We start from the raw sequence: 22,773 nt of genomic DNA, 5'->3' as shown, positions 1-22,773 counted from the left end.
TACTCAGATGGTTTGCAACGAATTAAATTGAGTTTTCTTCACCAAGTGGAGTTTCTGTTTTGCCCGTGACCATAACTGGTGAGTGAGCTCTCCCTGTCCTTCATTCCTAATCCTGTGTCCCCTTTGTTGTGTCTCCCATCCCCTCTCACCTGGTTGGGAGAGTGAATCCAGGACCACATGGTCCCACTGTGGGTCAAACCACCACACAGTTAAAGTAGTGAAGGAAAAAGTGACCATAACTGGTGAGTGAGCCATCCCTGTCCTTCATTCCTAATCCCATGTCCCCTTTGTTGTGACTCCCATCCCATCTCACCGGGTTGGGAGAGTGATTGCAGGACCACATGGTCCCACTGTGGGTCAAACCACCACAGCCTCTAACTGCATTCACCTTGCATTTGCTTTGTGTCCTGAAACACCTTATGTCCTTCCTGTGCTGGAAGGGTCTGAATGGAGAATAAACATTATGACAAGGTCAGGATGCCCTGAGCTTGATGGCATTCAAGAAATCAATCTGAAATCTCCCATCTCAGCATTTGAATGAACAGGGATATCTGTGTGTGGGAACATGTTTCTCCTAATCCACCGTGATATGTTCTGCCACTGACTTCCTGGTGGCCTTTGGAGAAGATGCATTTTGTTGTTGTGTATGAGGAACAGCAGTTGCTTGTTTATCAGTGACAGCATCAATGCCTCTGTTTCTGCAGATGTTATTGTCTTGTAGCTGGGTATTAAGGGTGTTACAATGACTGGGCACATAAATAACTTAAATAATCAGTTAAAGAAGGCCAAGAATGTGATTGGGGTCAAACAAGCATGTGATGTTGTAGAGGGGAGAAAAGGAAATGAACGCTTGTAATAATAAGTTGGTGACGTTTCTGCAGTGTCTTTCCCCTCAGATTAGCAGAGTGCTGTGAAAAGGTTACTGTGTGGATGGCAAGATTCGCTGGGAGAGAAAAATCGATTTTATAGAATCATAGAATGGTTTGGGTTGGAAGGGACCTTAAAGCTCATCCAGTTCCAACCCCCCTTCCATCAGCAGGGACACCTTCCACTAGACCAAGTTGCTCAAAGCCTCATCCAGCCTGGCCTTAAAATTTTCCTCAAGAAAAAGCAGGTGTTGGTTAGCCTTGCACAACACCAGCACTTATGATGGGAAGTGGAGCTGTAGGGGAGATTAAGGTAGTAAAGTGGGTTGGAGTTGGGATGGAGGCTGCTTGAATGGTTTGTCTGTGCCCAAAAGTACCACTTACGATGCAGCATGAAGGGTGTATTTATCATGGATTTGGAAGGTAAACAAGAAGAGCTGGTTCAAAATGTGTTGCAGTTTGAAAAATGTCAACATTTTTCACAGCTGAAATTGAGTGGGAAAAGCAGTGAGTGCTGCCCTCTTACCCAAGATAACATTCTGACATTTTTTTAAATGTAACAGGAAAATGAAAAAAAGCAGCTAATCCCCTCTTCTTTCCTTTCATCCTTCTTTCAAAACAGCATTTAGCTGAAGTTGCCTAAATCAGAAGAGCTCGCTGCCTTCCCCACTGTGGCATCTCCCTGCTTCCAGCTGGGAAGAAAGATGCTCTCACTCACAATTGCTGATTGCAGCACGTGAGTGTGGACTCTGCTAGAAAAATATGTGGGTGATAAGGAGATGATGAATTAAAAAAAAATATACAAGATTTTTGCAAAATATCCAGGAAATGTTTTCACCCAAAGGCTTGGAGGAAGCAGGTGGTGTGTGGCAGCCTGATGAATGTGTTCTCCACTCAGTGGGAAATACTGCTCTCGGGTTTTGCTTGCTGCTGTTAAGGACATTTCCCTATGACTTGTCTAGAAAATGCCTCACTTCAAGTGTTTGGCAAACTCACAGCTGAAAACACCCAGGTTTCCAAGACAAGATCAGGTTTTATTTAAAGACTACAACTCTAAACTAGTGAGCCCTTTTTTTGTTTCTTTTGGTGGGACCCAGTAAAATACTCAGTTATGAGTATTGACTTGCTGTTGGTCTAGAGAGGATGTGACCTGATCAGGTGTGAGGGGAAGAGAAAACACAGGAGACATTTACATTTAAAATCTGGGGCTAATAATTCTGAGGATCCCCAAAACTCATGGACTAAGTAATTTGATGGTACATAAAGGCAAGTGGGGAAAAATGCTGTTTGTCTCTGCTTGGAACAGTATAATTATTCTTGCATGCTCTGTTGGGAGGATTTTTGCTCTCTCTGTTTCTTTTTCCAGCTAAAAGCATGACAGAAATGTTGTTACTTCAGGACTGACTCTCGTGTGTGTGCTTTGTGATAGCAGTGGTTTGCACCAAGTAAAAATCCGACAGGTTTGGGACAGCAGAGAAACTAGGAGACTGGTTGTCACATCTTTATGCTTTTGAGTTTAACCACAAAAATTAGCAAAGTTATTAAAAGATTTTTGTTTTCTTTATATTTGCTCAGAAAAGATCTCTCAGAGCGGGGAGAAAACCTCCAGAATGAAGATTAGGAAGAAAGGGGGAGAAAAAAAGTCATGGTTTTTTTTTTTGTCCCACCCTCAGCCTATCCTCCTCTTTAAAAATAACAAACCAAAACAATAGCATGAAAACAAGTCTGAGGAGGTATACTCGCAGTGTGTGTCTTGGCACTGAATTATACAGCTGATTCCCACAACTACACATCTCCTTCCAAGAATCATAACTATCTTTCTTCTCCCTGGGGAGCACTTCCCGGAGAAATGGCACAGCCCTGTGCTCTAGGGCTTCAGAAATCTGTGTGTGATAGTTTAACTTGGCTGGCAGCCAAACACGACACAGTTGCACCCCCCCTCGACCCCTTCCCCAGGGAATAGGGGAGAGAACTGGAGGGTAAAGGGGAGGAGATTTGTAGGTTGCGATAAGACCAATTTCATAGTTAGAGTGAAATAAAATTAAAATAATAATGATAATGGTAACAACTATATATGGTTCCTCTCTTCTTGCTAGTAATAGTAATAATACCAGCATCAGGCTTTCTAGTGCTGAGCAGGTAGTTGTTTTGCCAATTGATGCAGCTGGCAAAAAGGACATAGACACCAACTGAATACTAGAAACAAACTTATTTTACTCTATAAAACAGGAAAAAAAAAAAAGAAGCAGCAAGGTACAGAGTTAAACAGGGTAATGCACCTAATTGTTATTACATAAGAAAAGCATCGTAATTAAGAAAGAAACCTCACCAAATGCCCAAATACTTATCATCATCCGCATCGTTTATATCAGCTGGGGAGCCCAGTCACAGTGAAGGATTTGGAGAGCCTTTCTCCAGCAATTGGGAAGTCCTACACAGTGTGTCCACTCTCAGGTGAAGTCTCCATCTCTGTTGTGAGAAGGTCCTGCTTTTATACAATCTAACATACAAATTACCCAGGCAGAAAGGCACGGTAACATCTGATGGGTAATTTTCACTTCACATGGGCACATCCCAGGTTTGGCCAGGACCTGAGATATGTCTGAGAAGCTGCTATTTTGGTATTCTGCACCTGGCTTTGAATTGTAGGAGGAAATTGTCTTACGGTCTTATTTCATGCTAATGTGAAAAAAATCTCATGGTCACATTTCATGTTGCTATAATACAGGAGCACAGATAAATTGCTGCATGTGCAAGCACATGGTCTACAGTTTGACCACAATATATTGTAATTCCAGATTAAGTGTGTGTTAGTTTGCTTTGTTTTGGAGTCACTGTGTATGTGTAACCAGCGCTGAAGACCCCAGTAGAAAATAAAGGCCAGCTGTAGGCTGATGTATTCTCTGGTGGACATGTTGAAGGCAAAGCAAGGTTGGGAATGGTTGAGCAGAAACTGGGCCATGTGATTGAAGGACTAGATCCTAATTTGCCCTACTGGGAAAGTAGTTATGGTACTTGGTCTGCATCTAAATTACAGTGACTGCATTTGGTCTTTTCCTGGAGGTCTGGAGGCCCTGTGGTACAATGGGCTGTCCCTGGAGCTGCAGGTGTAGTCCCAGGGACTATGTATTGCTCAGTAGCTGGTGACTGACAGGAATGGGCCATCTCCAAGCAAAAGAGACTCAGTCTTCGTGCCTGCAGAAATATGTTGCAGTGGTTGCCCCCACCACCACCCTGATCTGAGGAAAGCCAGGGCAGCCGTCCTGCCCACCCACTTCCCACGTGAGAGCTTGTTTGTGTAGTTTGTGGAGAGACCTGTAAGCACAGGGACAGGGAGGGTTAAGCGTGTTGGCCAGGCTAGTTTTATCAAAAAATCCTGTGTCCTTTGTTGGTCTAGTCCATAGAAGTAATAACTGAGGGGAGCTGATGACTTCTGTTCCCATACACCCTCTGTCATCCATATCTATCCCAAGGCTTTTGAGGAGGCTGAGACTTTCAGTGAACCTTATTCTTTTCTGTATCTTTTCTTTTCCTTCAAATTATACCAGCCAATGATGTTCAAAGGCTCTTTGCCTCTTCCATCCTCCATGGACTTCAGTTGCTCCTTGCCTGCTCCTTCATGGCTTTGTGCATTCCATGGGTCCTGCTGGGTCAAGCAATGAGGTTCTGCTCCAGCCCCATCATAGCTTTCACCATGTTTCTCCCAACAGCAGGAAAAATCTGCTCTTGCCCACTGTGAGCTCTAAATAATCTCGATAAGTCATGTTTCTTATTTTCTGTATTTGTCTCTGTGTCAGATGGAAGCTGTACCCCCGGGTGCTCAGGGATGTGTCAGTAATGGACCTGTCAACCTCAGTCTTGGGACAGAAGATCAGCATGCCAATCTGCGTTGGAGCCACCGCTATGCAGCGCATGGCTCACGCTGACGGAGAGACGGCTACTGCTAAAGGTAACCTGGACAAAGTCCCCCTGTGGTGAGTGAGAGATGAACAGAGTCATGAACAGAGCCTGCTCTTTGTGAAGCCCAGCTTGATTTCTTGATGCTGTCTGTGGCCAGAGTTGCTGCTCAGAGTAACTGGGTTTATTTTTGGTAGTTTGTTTTTTTTTTTTTTTAAACTGTTTTCCTTTTATGTTTTATGCGAGTTCTTCCTTGCGATGAAACGTGGACGAGAAATCAGTATGTAAGAGGGTAATTATTTGTAAGAAATACAAAATTGAAAACTATATAGATCTATATCTCTTTCTATCCATATCCCGTTCTATAACATTCTATAAATATCACAATGTTGTTACAGCAACATTCTTCCTGTTACTGAACTGCTTCTAGAAATTCCGAAGCCTTTGCTCATCTGGGAAAAAATATTTGCTTTGAAGAGAGCTCTTTGAGAGCATCACAGAGAGACAGTGAGATAAGGGCCCTCTGGACTAAACGCTGCACAAAGATGTTGCCGGCGTGGAAGCTGCAGCCCAAAAGGCTGCAAGAAGTGGGACAGTGACCAGATTTCAGATGTGGTAGAGTTTCTTGCTCCTTTAACCCAAGTTGCAGGATGACTCAAATCTAGTAAGTCACAATGGTGTGCCAAATAGCATTGGGCTGTGTTTCAGTGCTCTAAGAACTGCATGAAGAAGGGTACAAAACCTAAACAGGCAATATTTAAAATAAATAAATAAATCGTGCATGGCTGAGCTAGTCCTCTAACAGCATTTCCATGACCAAGGCAGCAACTGCTACTGTGAAGTGAGTTTAATGATCTGCCTTGCAGAGGGAGCTGGTCTCAATTCTCATTAGGAAGCGGCGTTGCTGTGGTGTGCACCGTGTTGGGCTGCAGCACAACTCCAGGAGCACTCGCTGTAAAAGCAGATTTTTCCGGTTTTATAGTATGTTTGGTGATACATTTTTCCCCTTCCCAAGCGGTTTATTAGGAAGTCAAAGCTTTTATGCCTGTTGTACCTGCCAGTGTGTTCCACACGATGGAGCTCGAATACCTTGAATGGGTTTGTGAGGCAGCTTCTGGTGGGACGCCTTGGTCCTATCCTTTGGCAGTTCTTGGGGATTATTTCTGGCCCAAGTTATGCTGGGAGGAGACTCTGAAGTGTTCTACTGTTAAATGCAAATTTGCAATGTTAAAAGCGAGTTTTGAAACACAAAATTCAGGACGTTCCATAACAAAAATTCCCACCGATACTACAGCTGGGCCGTGTTTTAAGGCATAAATCTCTAACAAAATGTAGAATCGAGTGGTACAATAAGGCTGACTAGCAGGGTTGAGTTCTGTTTGTGGTAGACCGCTTGATTTTGGAATTTCCTAAATTTTTTGAACTTACATATTCAACCTTTAACATAAGATTATTGCATTTAATGTTCTTAGGTTTTCAAGCTAAGTGTGCTTGGTATACAAGCAATGGTTTGAATATATGATCAAATAAACATAACCATGGGAGTTGGTAAGTTTTCCTTCACTTTCAAAGGACAGTGTAATTAAAATCACACAGTTCTTGTAGAAAAAAATGTGGTTTCAGTTTTGCATTCTGTTAGAGGTGGAGTGGGGCATCTAGAGCCAAGCTTTTGGTTTGACCTCACAAAATGACAGGCATTAGCTGTAAAGTAGACGTTTGGCTTGAAGGTTCCCTTTAACTTGGGATATTTGGGATTAGGGGGTTTGCCACATCCAACTTCTCTTAAACTGCTATACCTCTGAAATATAAAAGAACAGATTGTTGATGGCATGAAATCAGCTTTTGTTTCAACTGCATCAGTTTATGCAAGCCAGGAAAGTCTGATCCATACTCTCGTGGCTTTTGGAAAGCATGGTGTCATTTGTAAGCTTGACATTTGGCTGCCCTGTGTGATGTAGGTAGTGGTATCTCTGCTATTGTGACACCTCTTGTAAAGCACCATGTTTTCTGATTCTTGCCCTTTCGTGACCAGAGAAGCAGATGTTGTGCACATCCAAATGAGCACCCAAAGCCCCTGTGAGCATGGCCACCACTCACCAGGTGCTGCACTAATCTGCCTGGTTGGGATTAAATCCCAAGAGATAATCAAGATAATCTTGGGTTCACACCATCCTTACCTGCAGAGAAAGGTTGGTGCAAGTAGCAATAACAACTCCTTCCTCTACCTTTCTGTATTTAGAGAACAGTTCTCGATCCTCCCTTATTGGACAGAATTATGCTTTGAGCTGTTCTGTTCTTCCACTAGGTTTGCCTGCAGGTTGTGTCATAATGTCCTCTCTAGAGGTATGGACATGTTTTGGTGTCTCTTGTAAGGTAAAACTGGGTGCCCTCACGACCCATCACTTTGGACTGACCTGACCTGACCCAGACTCCCCTTGAGACTGGCAGAGCCAGGAGTCTCTGATGCAAGTGTACGCAGGCAGTCTGGCATGACAGTCATAGAGTCAGAATGGTTTGGGTTGGAAGGGACCTTAAAGATCATCCAGTTCCAACCCCACTGCCATCAGCAAGGACATCTTCCACTAGACCAGGTTGCTCAAAAGCCTCATCCAACCTGGCCTTGAACACTTCCAGGGAGGGGGCAGCCACAGCTTCTCTGGGCAACTTGTTCCAGTGTCTGACCACCCTCACAGCAAAGAATTTCTTCCTAATATCTAATCTAAACTGACCTTCTTCCAGTTTAGAGCCATTTCCCCTTGTTTTGTCATTAACTGCCCTTATAAAAAGTCCCTCCCCAGCTTTCTTGTAGCCCCTTCAGGTACTGGAAGGCCACTATAAGATCTCCCCGGAGCCTTCTCTTCTCCAGGCTGAACAGCCCCAACTCTCTCAGCCTGTCCTCACAGCAGAGGTGCTCCAGCCCTCGGATCATCCTCGTGGCCTCCTCTGGACTCGTTCTAACAGGTCCAGGTCTTTCTTGTGTTCTCCTAAGATCAGCTAGATCCATTTTGGCCATGTGTATTTTCCCTGATGCTTCCACCCTTCCTGCATAGCTGACAAAATCAGTTGTAGTCAACAAAATTATTGTGATCACAGCCCACACACACATTGTAAGGGTAAGTGAGTTAAGACTGAGCAGGGCACACTCATCCAAGAGTGTTTTGTCAAGGGAGTAATGTTAAGAACTTTAAACAACTCTGTTTCTTAGGGGATGCAACTCCAAGAACATAGCTACTTCTCTTGAGAAATACCACCATGCCAGAAGGACATCGTATTGATCCCAAGTAATGTTCTCTGGCCCCTAACTTGGTGGATTCAGGGAAGAATAACCACAGTGGGGAAATTTGAGTGCCTTGCTTTGGAGATGCTGCTAAAAAGGAAAAGTTCCCAGTCCTATACAAGGTAACTGACAAAATATGAAGGTTTAAACTGTGGTCTTCTCTAGTGTCCTCCCGGAACAATGTTGCCTCTGAGTTGCCCATAGGGACAGACAGACACTATACCTTTCCCATACCAGTTAATGGAGTAATGTCCCAGCAGAGGTGGGAAGGAGACTCTGAGGTTTCAGAATAAAAAAGGGCTAAAAGAACATTGTTGGTCTCTTCTTCTTTGTACTGCCCAAGTGGATCCTGTCCTATGATCAACCTTGATTTATTCCTAAGTTCAATTCCCCAAGAATAAGAAAAGCCCTCACTTTATTGAGGTTTATGTTCATTAATGAGGAGACACGTCCTTGCTGAGGGCTTCCCTGGGCTAGGTACAGGCAGGTAGCAATGGGATTGAGAAACCTACAGCCGTGGAAAGAAGACTAAAGCTCCCTTTTCCCAAGCAACCCAAATATCCCAATTCTAGTTACATTTGTCCCTAAAACAATATTGAGTTCAAATAACTCAAAGCTTTATCGTCCTGATATTGAAAACTTCCCCAGCCTCCTTCGTGTGTCTAACGTCCTGCTCTCTGCACTGTCATTGACCTCAATGGGAGCCTGCAGTATGGGCAAAGGTGAATGTATGCTTTTGGCAATGCTTGGGATTAAAGGAAGACCTGGAAAAAACCCAACAACAAGGAAAAGCAATATGAAATGGCATGATGAAAGGCTTGGTTTTAAAAAAGTCTAATGTTTAAACTTTGGCAAAAGTCACACATATTGCCGTAAGCAGCATGCTGCGGGAATACGGATCTAATACTGATTTGTAAAAACAGAGTTATTTGCAGCACCCCAAAAATGAATTGTAAAAAAGTTGGAGGAAATTAATTGCTTGTGTTTTCTTCAACTGTAGATAAATATGTAAGAAGTGGAGTTTATTTTTAGCAACACTTGATTTGAGATAGTATAAAACCAGAAAATGGCAACCCTTCAGCAGTATGTATCATATGTACTTTAAAGTCAGAAAATATTGTCAAATTAAGCTTTAGAATGAGCAAGATAAAGGACAGATCAACTAAAACTGGAATTTTGAGTCTCTAAAACTTAGAAAAATTTTCATGCATGCACTGTGAATTTGACTGGGCAGATACAAAATACACGTGTCGAGCTGGTGCTTTACCAGACAGTTGTTAACTTTACAGTGTGAAAGAAAGGAGTTTTGTTAATATGCTTTCATGAAAAGGGCATAACCCAGGTTGGGATAGTTGAACTCTGATTGAATCAAACTGCTTTAATTGTAATCTTAGATAAGATGAAAGCATTATCTTCTCTTTTGCCATGTATCCAGGTAAGTTGAAACGATATGGTATTATTCTGTGCTTTAAATCTTCCATTCACTGAATATATTTTAGTGTTCAATTTCTGTTTCCATCTTTGCTTTTGCAACTATTCTTGTATCCTTTGGGCTGTGGAGGAGCTGAGAATAAAAGTAAGAATAGAAATAAATGGATAAATAGAAATAAATGGAAATAAGTGGATAAATAAAAGGCAGATTGAACAATTTACATTTTTCCCTTACCTGATCTGAAAGCTTTGCAACTACGAGTTCAGCAACGCTCCCTCTCATTCACAAACTCCATTCAATAACAACAGGAATGTGGATCCCGTGTTTCTTAGAAACACTTAGTAGATCTGATTTGGCAAATCATTTATAATGAGATTTACAACAAAACTCCACAGCTGATTTTAACAGGACTTTAAGTGTTCAGTATGCATGAGTTTCTCAAAAGAATCTAATTTCTTGGTACTTAATCTGGGAGAGGGAACTCTTTTCAATAATTTTAAGGGGACGAATTAAATGGCTGAAAAATAGTGTTTTGGTTTGTTGCTACTGTATATTTCCGCTGATTGAAATCTCCCTAGTGGCCATGGGAGAGTGAACCAATTTGTTTGTATAAACTGTTCATAAGTTTCTACTCTAACGGATTTATAATCCTCATTTAATAAAATGTTATTATAAAGACCACTTTTTAATTCCTCTGTTGGCTGGAAATGACATTTTGTAACAGAGGTCATTTATATTTAAAATATGCATGCTGCTGTAGAACAAGAAAAATAAGGCTTTATGAAAGATTTCTGAGTTTTACAGTGTGTTTCCCTTTATTTTACATTAAGTGACAGATTATTCCAAAAAGAATAAGTGATAGATTAATAAAAATATAATTGTATGAGGGTAGCTGGTTTGTAGTGCAGCTCGGGTTAGAAATCAAACCCAGGGAGGCAGCCAGCACAGAGGCACTGACCGCTTGACCACTTCAGGGCTTGTTCGATGACATTTAACCTTGGGGCTGCCAACACCTTGAGACTGATTTGACACCACAGCTTTTGAAGGTAAAAGAGCAGGGATCGAAACATGTTGGGCAAGAGCACTCATCTCTTTTGTCTCAGTTTTTTAAATCAGTCTTCTGAGATTTAAATCTTTTAAATCTTTAAATCATTAGGGACCACTTGTGTGCTGCTGTATTGGGTCATCTTTGTATTAAGTTTTTGTGTTCTGGGTAGAGACTGCCACTTGGGATGCTTTCCTCCCATTCTCAGTTGGATCAGAACTTCTACTTTTTCTTGCTAGAAGGGTAAAACTTTATGTGTGGGATCACACAATGGATGTGGGGTTCCTCTCCTTCAGGCCATGAGAAAGGCAGCAAAAGTGTTGAAGCAAAGAAGAGGAGAGCTTCCCCCTTGAGTCTTTAAATGCCATTGTCTGCTGGACTGTGGCCTTCTGTTTTCATAGAATCATAGAATGGTTTGGGTTGGAAGGGACCTTAAAGATCATCCAGTTCCAACCCCCCTTCCATCAGCAGGGACACCTTCCACTAGACCAGGTTGCTCAAAGCCTCATCCAACCTGGCCTTGAACATTTCCAGGGAGGGGGCATCCGCAGCTTCTCTGGGTAAAAATTATTATGGCCCAAAAATTTACTAGAAGAGCACTTAAAGAAATGACAGTGAATATTTTTGGGGTGGAAGAAAACAGCCAAAATACCATGATCAAAATGCTCAAGAGAACATGTATGGCAGTGGTGAGGAGGACTCGAGAATAACATTGAGAGTGACAGGTCTGAAACACTGGTCTACAGCAATATGGCGGTATTCAAGAAGTTGGAAACCTGAAATGCATTTTGATGGTGTTTTTTTGGAACATTGAAAATACTGTGTATATATGTGTGTCCTTAAATGTATGTGCCAAAATTTCTGTGGTAGACAGATGCTATGGGCTTACAAACAGGCTGCCTATAAGAAAAAGAATTATTAATATGGGTTAGGCTTAGTTTGATTATAATATCTTTTAGTTCCATTAATGGAGCAGAAATCTTCCTATAGAGTGTGCAGAGAGCAGTCACCAGAATTTTACCTAAAAACAGAGTAAGCCAGAGAGTGCTTTCAGTAGCCCACCACCACTGTCAGTAACTGCTGTTAATTTATAATTCCCTGGCAGGGTGAAAAAGTGTGAATACTGAGGAAAGGCAGTGTGAAATTATGTTCCCTGACACACTCTGGTGAGCCAAGTGCTCCTGTTTAGAGAAGCCTGTGTCTTGAATATAACTTTATCTTCCTCCAGCCTGTCATGCAATGGGGACAGGGATGATGCTGAGCTCCTGGGCCACCTCTTCCATTGAAGAAGTGGCTGAAGCATCTCCAGCTGGCCTTCACTGGCTGCAACTTTATGTGTACAAAGACCGAGAGGTTACCAAATCCCTCGTGAAGCGTGCGGAGAGAGCGGGCTACAAAGGGATCTTTGTGACGGTGGACACGCCTTTCCTCGGCAGGCGTTTTGACGACGTGCGCAACAGGTTCCAGCTTCCTCCCCATCTCAGGTAGGTGCATGCTGGCAAGATGTGGAATGGGCACATGGCAGTGGCATGATCACCAAGAGGTGTTGTGGAAGAAATTTGTCTCTGGCACAAGAAACTTCCAGGTTCCACACGCCACACTGGACAATAACACTGGGGAACTGAGAACATTTCTCGCTGTTCTTGGACTGTTGATCCGCTTTGGGTCAAAACTAAAATTTCTTAGGTGTTTGCAAAGTGTAAAAGACACTGTGTGCCAGGCAGTATGAGGCTGCAGACTGACAATGGTAGAGTGATGAGGCATTTGTTTGTATGTCTGTCAATATATCTTTGGACATCTTCAAAACTCAGTTGGCCACAACTTTGTGCAACTTACTGTGACTTTGAACTTGGATCCTACTGCAGAGTGGACTGTGCTTTGAAATGGGGGCCTGGACTAAGTGGACCAGAAGTCTGTTCCAACTGATATTATGGTCCTTTCTAACCTATGTTATCCTATGACACTGAGATGGGTCCAAGACCTTATTGCTACTGACCAGAAAGAAACTTCAACTCTTCTTTTAGTCAAAAACATAATCAAATGGGTATCAGTCTTTCTAAATTCTCCATGAGGGCAATTTCTACCCTAGCATGAGTTTAGGGACATTTTCCATATCTCAGAAGAATTTGTGGCCTCGTGATTGACTTTAGCGTTAATTATAATTCCTCTCTACTGCAGGTCCTACGCAGCATTGAATTTGAACAGAGTTCTAAAGCGATGTTGTAAGGGCACTGATTTCACCAGCCTTTTGCAAATATCCATTGATAGTATGCAGAGCCCACCCTGATAAACATGGGCTGAAGTACAGGCACATTAGCAGCCAAGGACTGGCTGGAAAAGTATTTAGTGGCTGGGATACCCAGGAACTGAATTTGTAAAATGGAGCTAAAAATCTTACAAGAGTCTTGCAAGCAGTTCTTGTTAGTGAGCGCAGTCTGCCGTGGCATATAGTGAGACTATTGTGTTTACTCTTATTCAAAGCCTGCAAGAGAAGGAAAAAATTGAATGAAAAAAAAAAATAGAGGATAGCTGAGCTTGTTTTGAAGATTAATTTTGATTTGAGTTCTGGGTCAAAGTTAGTTTTTAATATTATCAATGGATCTGAAGTGCTCTTCCTATGTCTCCTAAGACTGTTATGTTATACTATGCATATACCATAGTTAATGTGTACATAGCAAGAAATATAATAGCATATCCTGAGTCTTTCTTCTTTTTCAAAATATTCAAATAGAAGGTAAGACATGGAATTGTGAAATTAATCTGATTCATCACCTCGCAGGCAAAAACCCTCCAGAGCCTGGGGCATTGGATCTCCCCATATGCTTGTACTCAAAATTAATATATAGGATGATGAAGTTTGAAAGAGCAACCTTATCTCTGCCCATGAATTTTTTGTTAAAATAAAATCTTATGAGGGTACTGAAAACAACAACAACAACAAATCCCTGACACATCTAAAATTAAAATGTAGTACACAAGTATGCATATAGCCTGTAAAGTAATACTGCTATTGATCTAGGATTGACAAAATATTATTGATGCCTAAAAAAAATTTTATTAAATAAATATATCTTTAAAAAGCTTTTAGGGACAGTGTCATTGTAAAACCTTGCCTTAAAGAGCTTTTGAATGTGAGTAAAATAACCCAACAATATTTGAGGAAAGCGATAGAGCATTTCTGAAACACTTTGATCCCACCTGACTGAACAATAGCAAGGTTTTGAGTGACACATGAAATAATTTGAGATTGGAGTAATCTTTAAAGATTCAAATTAGTCACTTCAAATTTCAGAATGACACTTGGACAGTGTTATGTTGCAGAATCGATGGTGAAACTCTCCTAGCATGGGGCTCTGCTCTGTTAAGGTTATCAACAAAGTTTCACAGCACTAACGAGGTGCCGTTGTGGTCAGAAACGTATGTAGGGCATCATTCATTTAAGTGCATTTCACAGTTAACAACAGTTATTTATATCATCTTATCCATGGTTCTGTTTTTCCTTGAGTATCCCAACCTCCACAAACCAACAACTAAAAAGCTGGATTGTGCTGAGACCTCATTCCTTTTTCACTTTCTTCTGTGCCTGGAGCTGAACAGAAAGGCAATGTGAAATGCTGCTTGTTGCAGGCATGAAATCAGCAGAGAAATTAGCCAGTTTCCACCCAAAAAGCCCCTGCACCTTTAAAAAAGTGAAGAATATGAGTATAAAATAGTGCAAAGTGGAATGAGGGACAGTTTTCAAAGAACAGTAATCCGCCTCATGTGAGACATGGGCATCCTCAGCAGGATTGGTGTCGCTGATGGTGGTTTAATGCTTGTGAACACTCAGGGCTGGTTCAGCTTTCTAAGACAAAAAACTACCTTAATTTCTCTGTTTGCTCTCCTTTCTCCTTCTCCTATTTTGTCTACTAAGTCTGTGAACTCTTTGGTGCAGGGGCTGTCACCTTTTATTTCCTAGAATCTGTGAGATTGATTCGATGCTAAAGAGCAAAAAATAGTTGATAAACTTAATTCCTCCCCAATCCCCTGACATTTTACATACAAAAAAAGACACAAGAGGAACTAACTGTCTGGATGTTGGTCTTGTTGTACAGATGAAGATTTTGAATTCTTATGCAGTTCCATCAAAAAAATTTTCCCTTCCCTCTTCTCCCTTTCTATCTATCCTATTCCCTCCAGAACCTGAATTCCCTTGATTTTACAAAAAAACCCAACCAACCAAAGAAAACCCTAAACCAGTCAACTGAACAAAACCACCAAACCCAAATTTGCTGCATGAAAGCGAAGGAGTTGGGTTTTTTTGTTCCTTGGGTTTTTTTTTTTTTCTTGGTAGGTAGAGGTGAACCTCTTGACTTCAGTGCGTCATGGCTTATGTCAAGCAAGATTGACTTTCTCTTCTTACATCCAACCTGTACCACTCTAGGATCTGAATGTCCCAAAGCCTCTGCTTCATTTATCCTCACAGTGCTCCTAGCAGATACACTTTTTCTTATTTTGTGGTGGGAAACTGAGGCAAAAGGAGCGGATAAGTCTTGTGCCCAATATCACATGGATGGTCTATGGGAAGAGAGATGCTTGAACCCAAATTAGTGCTCTCACTGCTGGGTTTTTTCCCTGATTGTGGATTTGATGCTGAACCTTTAGATTTCGGACTCCATCTTACTTTTTTTGAAAGTGTCTTTTGACTCTTGCCTTGGGCTAGAGAAACTTCCACCAATGTTATCAAATGTTTTGCCAACCAAAGGTTTTTGGCTTTTTTTTCTTTTCTGCTCCTGCCCTGCAGTACAGCAAAGTTTGACAAAGGTATATTGACTGCTGGCATTAGGGACAGATTTGTGACTAAAATTAATCTTTCTCAGACTACCTTTATATGTCTATTGTCATTTTAGATTAAAAAACTTTTCAAGCAGCAACCTGGCATTCTCCTCAGGGAAAGACTTTGGAGAAAACAGTGGACTGGCTGTGTACGTAGCCGAGGCGATTGATGCAAGCGTCAATTGGGAGGACATCAAATGGCTTCGAGGGCTGACCTCACTGCCCATCGTCGCAAAAGGAATCCTGAGAGGTCTGTAGCTCTGCACTTCTCCTGGGGGAGCTCAGGCATCTTGTCTTACAAAAGCACAAGGGAAGGAAAAGTATTCATGCTAGGGAAATTTCTGTAGAATTGCATAAAACTGTGTTACTTTTTAAAAGTGAGTGTCTGCTTTGCAGCTATGGACGAAGGTGGGATGCACATTCAGATTGCTGTGCTAAGTAGAGAAAATTTGCCAAAACACAGCCAAAAACTATCAAAGGGAAAAAACGTTTTCTTCCTCATGTATGGTTAGAAACCCAGCGACCAAGACACTATCAGAAGCAGATACTTCAATAAGCAGGTGGTTTGTATGACTGTGCTAGTGGATGTGTCTGCCTTGGTGTTCAGTAAGTAGGGACCTGATCACTATTGATCACAACTGATCACTAATCAGTTGTTGTCAGGCATCGCATCAGTTATGTCTGGAGTCAGATGTGGCCAGGAAGATTAAACTTGCTCTGTTCATTGCACCTGTAAACTCTGACCTGAGTTGCATAAAATGTAAAGGAAAAGTGGATTTCCGTTCTGTCAAAAGAGCAATGAGCACAGTGAAGTGGTTGCATTAAGTATGGATTATTATTGTAATTGGACTGTCAACTGGGAGGAAATAATTTGAGAAAATAATTTCTTTTGATATGTTGTGGGACATAGTAGGGAAAAATAAATGGTAGCAACTAAAGTGGCAGCTAATCCAATGTGGTAGAGTGTTCTGCTCCAACATTTCAAATTACTTTTCTGGTCTTCTTTCTTAAAAAGAAAACTTTTTTCTATGTTGACATGTGGCTGTGGAAGGATGAAGCCCTAAGGTGGTCTTGCATTAGCTGGCAATGTTTTTTTAAGCGATGTCAAAATTTCCTTCATCATGATGTCATTAAGTTCTGCAATATGGAAAGGTATATCTTGTTTTTTTTATGTTTTTTTTTTTCTAGCTGATGATGCTAAAAAAGCTGTAAATATTGGGGTAAATGGAATCCTGGTGTCAAATCATGGAGCACGACAGCTTGATGGGGTCCCTGCAACTGTAAGTGCTGGTGCAAATATGCACTAGTAGTCTCTGGCTTCCTCTATATTTTGACTTCTTGTTTGAATTCAATGAACAAGTGACAGCAAGGAAATACCTTTAAATACATTATATGCCTTATCTCACAAGCAGTAAGCTCTCTCCACTTTTCTAAGTATGTCACATCATACTCTACACAGACAGCCTTCCCTTGGTCAGATCAAACAAAAAAAACCCACAGGAAGTTTTATGTGTAGCTGTTTCTTCAAGTTACCTGGGCACCCTGTCCTTGGCTGCAGCACCGTGCTTGGAAATCTAGAAGAGCAACTTAATATAGCATGTTATTTTCAGTTAAATGTTTAGAAATCTGAAAGTCTTTAAGATAAATTTTCCAGTAATCTTTAAAATTTTTTTCTTTCTCATCCTTTTTTGAAAACCCCCCTGCTGCCATTTGTAGCTCACTGAAGTTTGTACTAGAGTTATTTTTCCTTTTAATGTTCTTCAGATGCTTCTGAAAAATTGCAGTTACAGAAGAGCTAAATGCAGAATGAAACTCTTCATTTTTCTCCTTTCAAAAATTTTCACCTGTGGAAGAGCGACAGAGCGGTTAAATTACAGGTTTGGGGTATTTTTAACCTTTTCCCTGCCATTCTACCTCATACCTTTTCCAAAGGTGGAAAGGGATTTGAGAAGTTGTCAGCTGGCCAAAAAAAAAAAAAAAAAAAAAAAAAAAAGAAAGCAAAGGAAAATGGAAAAGTAGGTGTAGAGGCTGAAGGAGAACATCCCAAATTCCAGTCATCACTCATCCGTCTTCACTGGGTGTGGGAAGGCTGCACAAACAAAAAGAAAATGAAAAGGAGAATCAAAGCCCAGTTGGTGCATTTAGAGCTCTAAACGAGCTGTTTAGAGCTGTTAGCTGTGACCAGTCACCCACTGAGGACACTTGCTCCAGTGCGGGTAAGTCCACCCTGGGGAGAAGAATAGTGACAAAAAGGACTAGCAAGGGCTCTTTCTGGGGCTCTTGTGGGCTTTTCCAAGCCAGAAAAGTAGCTAGCCTGTGTTGGGGACCAGCAGCTCTCGGGCAGGTTGCTGACAAAGCAGGAGTGGAGTCAGAGCCATGGCCAGCAACCCCTACTCCTATAAAAGGTGCCCCAGGGAGCGTGAGCAAGGAGAGGAGTCAAAGAGAGTGTGGCACGTCAGCTAGAGCATGGTGCTGACCTCCCTAAGACAGGCCAACAGACCACCTGAGACAGAAGACCCCTGTCTACTTGCTGTCTGGCTGAATGCAAGGACTCAAAAGACAAGGGGCAATGGCAGGAAATTCCTGCCTGACACAGCAGGTGCATCACCCCTGTGGCTACCCCACCTTCTCAGGTGCCCTTGCAGAACAGGTATGGGGCTTTGCAAGTGGAGCCGGAAAATGATGAGGGTAGTAGTACACCTAGACTGGAGATGTCACCAAAGGTAAATCAGCCTACATCAAAACTTCAGCCACCAAGAAAAAGAGATGGGTTTTTGTCACAGGAGACAATGAGAGAGTAGAAAACCTCAGAGGTTCCTGGTGTGTATAAAAGACAACTTCCTGACACAACTGGTGATGGAACAGACCAGGCAAGGTGCCCCACTGGACCTGTTATTCATTAACAGAGAAGTTCTAGTGGGTGAAGTGGTGGTTGGAGGCCACATTGGGTGCAGTGATCTTGAAACGATAGTTTTCTGTTCTTGGAGAAGTCAGGATAGGGGTCAGCAGGACTGCCACCTTGGACCTTTGGAGGGCATAGTTTGGACTATTGGGGAGTCTGGTTGTCAGAGTCCCTTGGGCAGCAGTCCTGAAGAAGGACAGGAAAAAAAGGAGGGTCTGCTCACAAGAACTACAAAGACCTCACGAGGCTGTGCAGGGAGAAAATTAGAACAATCAAAGCCCAGCTAGAACTCAATCTAGCTGTATCAGTAAAAGGCAATAAAAAATGCTTCTGTAAATACTTAGGTAACAAAGGGAGAGCTATGGAGAATCTTTATCCCTTACTGGATACACAGGGAAACATTGTGACAAAGGATAAGGAAAAGGCTGAGGTACTCTGAGGTACTACCCCCTTCCAGTTTAAAGTCATCACCCCTTGTTCTATCACTACTTGCCTTTGTAAAAAGTCCCTCCCCAGTTTTCTTGTAGACCCCCTTCACATTTTGCATATGAAGTCTTATCTGCTCAGCTTTGTTGTCCCACCAGCACATCCCCACCTCCTCTGGAGGACTGCTCTCTGTTTATCTCCTCAGGGGCAGCTGAGGACTTCCCCATCTGATTTCTTTCACCTGCTGCTTTTCAGAGGTCTTCACATGGACCCATTGATTTCCTTGGTTGTGTTGGCTGGTCCTTCACCAGCAAAGCCTTGCATTGTAGAAGCCAAATGCCAGCACAAATGGTTTTCTAAATGGTTAATGAAATTGAGATATTGTCCTCGGAGATACCATTGTCTGACTCTGTCTCCAGGTACTCCTGGGGACTGGTAAGAAACATCTCCCCAGTGCCAGAAGTTCTCTAGTTTCAAAAGAGACACTATTTGGTTTTTCTTCAAATGTGATTTTGTGCTGTTGCAGAGTTTTCTGCTCTTTAGTTTTAGACAATTTGAGAAGAAATAAATTTTTAGAGTGTGGGGTGTCTAATGCTTCTGCAATGAATTTTTCTTCTTCATATTCTGTTGTCTTTATCTACTTATCACTTTTTGAGAATACATTCCCAGATTTCAGTAAGAGTATTGAAAAATCTCAGGCAGGTCTGTGTGTGAGGTAATCCAGTGGGAAAAATATAAGAGGATATTAAAAACAGAATTTTTGACAAAAGGGAGATGTCAAGAAATATGAATTAACTTTTTGAAAACTGCATTAGAACAGAAATTAAACTTGCAAACTACTTATGAGTTATTCCTTTGGAACAACACTGTGCAGAGGAAAAGGTACCGTTAAAGATGATTTGCTCACTGGATTTCTTAATAAAAAAACTACATTTCACAATGCAGTTTTCATAATGTAAATATCTGTATCAGATCAAGCTAAATGTTTCTGGTTTAGAAACATAATAATTTGCTTTAATTTCAGGGGTTTTCAGAATGTGAGCTGAAACCAAGGGGATTAATATTTCTAGTGTGTAGTTGGAAATGGAGGAAATCTATGTTTTAATTATGGTTTGCTTCATACTTCAGTTATTATAGCATTTTAAAGTTGGTACCATTAGTCAGGATTTAGAAAGTGCTCTCTGTATATGGAAAAAGATACAAAATGTGTTTGGCAAGAGAGCAAAGCCAACGGGAGGGGAAACGAATCACAGAAAGTGACAAACTTTTAATCCAAATCTAAAACCAAATTCCATTTTCAAGTTGTTCTTTTATTTCTCATCATCTAGTTATTTTTCATCCATTAGAAAGGAAATTAATTACATCCTTATATGAAAGATATGAAGGTGTGTGGCTCTTGTCTTACTACCACACACTGTTTCCAGTTTCCTTAGTACTTTGCTTCCAATTTTGTCTTTCCTGATTTTCATTAATAGGAAATATTTAGACTTTGTAGGAACAGTTCTCCTGTAATTAATGCTTGAAGCTTGAATTCAGGAGGCTCATCTCTTCAGTGGAACCTCTTTCGTGTTGTGCACACACTACTTAGGTCTCTGGTAACTTAGTTGTAACTTAGGAAAAACTAAAAATGCTTTTCCTCCTTACATACATCACTGGTGTAGGGGAAAAGTAGAGCTTGGTGAAAGTAATATATATGTACACTTTTAAGAAAACATTTCCCTCCTTGCTCAAAACTCAGAGGAAAGGTAATTTTTTTCTTATACAAAAAAATTTTCTCTACAGTTATTCCTGTAATCAAGATGCATTTTCAAAAGGAAAATGTATTCATTAAAATTTTTCAGACAACTCAAGTTCCTCCAGGCACATTTTTCTCCATGTCTATAGGTACAATGGCTGCCTCTGGGCTCCTGGACGCTAGCTGGCCTTTACTATAAATGAATAATACATTTAAACAAGGAAGTGAAGATATGATTATTTAAAAAGTGACAATTATTCAATTTCATCCTTAAATTATTGAATACTGGAATTTCGGAGGCTAAGATCAAGGAAAGACCACCACCGTGCTTGCTCTTTCTTATAGTCTTCAGAAGTATCTCCTACTGACTTGTCTTACCTCTGACATGGGATCAGATAGACTTTTTGTGTGAACTTTTATATAACTGCTAACATGCTAAATCACTGCTGTTTTTCAACATAAAGCTGTATTATTTGTGCATACTGTTAGGCATGCAATTACTCCTTTAGCTTTGTTAAAGCTTGGATCCTCTACATAAAAATTAAATAAAAAAATAAACAGGGGTACAGTAGCAGAGAAGCTGTATTCCTGATTTCACTCTTTTAGATTGATGTCTTGCCTGAAATTGTGGAGGCTGCGGAGGGAAAGGTGGAGGTGTTCCTGGATGGTGGTGTAAGAAAAGGCACAGACGTCCTCAAAGCATTGGCTCTGGGTGCCAAAGCTGTATTCATTGGAAGACCTCTCATCTGGGGCTTGGTTTATCAAGTAAGTTAAAAAAAAAACCAAACTCAAATTTCTCTTTTTCGATACCTATACTCGCTGTTTAGAGTTGGTGTATGCACCTACGTGTATGTGCTTGCACACGGGAGTGAGTCTGTGATAGTTGAGTGTGTATATGCAGACCACTAATATAACATTTGCTACGATGACTACTCAGGAGTTATGGTTGTGCACAGAACGTGGCACTTTTATATGCCTCTGTATTACACGAGTCATATGCACACGTAATAGTACATATTGTCTCCTAGGGTGAAGAAGGAGCAAAAGACGTTCTCCAGATGCTGAAGGAAGAGTTTCGCCTGGCAATGGCACTGACAGGTGAGACATCGATGTTACTCTCTGTAATAACCACCTCTATCTCACATTTCCACGGAGCTTTCATTTGCCCATGGCAAGAAGCTGTAGTAACCTACAGAAGGGAGGTGGAAATATTTGCAGTATAAACAGAAAAGGCTATGGTGAGATGGGAAAAGGACTTGTTCTTATCTCTGTCATATAGATAGGGAACTGAGTAGATAGTAAATAAAAATGTTTTTCACTAGGACAGCAATAAATCTCCAAAATAGTAGTGGCAAATCCTTGATTCCAAAGGGGTGGACTTCCTCTGACAGAATGTAGATTTCTATGGGATAGAAAAAGAAAAGGCTTGGAGAGGGATAGAAAAGGAGGGCTTTCAACTGACGTGCAACTTCTCCTCCAGGATGCCAGAAAGTAGAAGACATTGACAGCACACTGATACGGCGATATCAAGGATTGTTTTCCAAGATTTAGGTCTGGAGACTACTGCCTCATGTGTTGCCTGTTGTACAGAAAGTGAGAGAAAAAGGAAATGCATTCCCTCTTTCAGCCTCATCCTGCAAACCTGACTGAGAAGGGGTGGTCCATAGGAGATCACTAGAAAGTACCTCAAGCAAATTTTACAGCTGTTTTCATATTCTCCTGAGCTCATAAAGAAAGATGCTAAACTGGGAGTTGTGATTAGAGGTGGACCTTTATACATGACCAGCATAGAATCTTAGAGGGGTTTCACAACAAATCCTAAATATCTGGAAGTACCTTAGCAAGTTAAAATGAAACTATAAACAGAAAAGTTTTGATAGCAAAGAGCTAGAAAAAAAATGCAGAAAATAAAAATGTAAAAGATAATACTTACTGACCGTTTAAAGAAAATAAATTGTAGATTTAGAGACTGAGGTTTGCTTTGTTATGTGCATAGTGTAATTTCCCTGGTGTCTATGTGCTATTCCTTTATAAGCATGTGGGCTCTAGGAGCTCAGAGGACTCTTTCATGTAAAGAACTGAACAGCAAAGTGAAATCGGGGAAATTCTGCTAAATGACATAAACCCTTGGCAATCAGACAACCATTATTTGTATACATCAGGTATATGCCAAGTGGCCTGGAGCAAGTCCTTGTAACCTATAACCTTCATCAAACTGTCCTGACTTCACCCATTTGAAGTCTTGTATCACATTTTCCACCTGGATTCATTTGTTGACAGTGACAAGTGAAGGCTGAAGCTACTTTGGAGACTTCGTAGGGCTTTGCAACCATGTGGAAAAGAGACATTTTAATAACTGAGGAATTAAGCCATGACTT

General features: G+C 41.2%; 1 protein-coding gene across 1 annotated transcript; it reads left to right on the top strand.

Moving 5' to 3' along the window:
• Window positions 1-4,663: 4,663 nt before the first annotated feature.
• On the top strand, window positions 4,664-21,946 carry HAO1 (hydroxyacid oxidase 1; the record flags this gene model as incomplete). Its single annotated transcript, XM_010172282.1, has 7 exons — window positions 4,664-4,815; window positions 11,746-12,001; window positions 15,407-15,582; window positions 16,521-16,612; window positions 21,002-21,160; window positions 21,424-21,493; window positions 21,876-21,946. Coding segments are annotated over 7 exons (976 nt in total), but the record flags the coding sequence as incomplete, so codon positions are not given.
• Between the last annotated feature and the right edge of the window lie 827 nt (window positions 21,947-22,773).

Source organism: Antrostomus carolinensis, unplaced genomic scaffold (genome assembly GCF_000700745.2).
Source record: "Antrostomus carolinensis isolate BGI_N321 unplaced genomic scaffold, ASM70074v2 scaffold25957, whole genome shotgun sequence".
In the NCBI taxonomy this organism is placed as follows: domain Eukaryota; kingdom Metazoa; phylum Chordata; class Aves; order Caprimulgiformes; family Caprimulgidae; genus Antrostomus; species Antrostomus carolinensis.
Note: the sequence above shows the minus strand (reverse complement) of the source record. Positions and strands in the feature narration are given on the sequence as shown.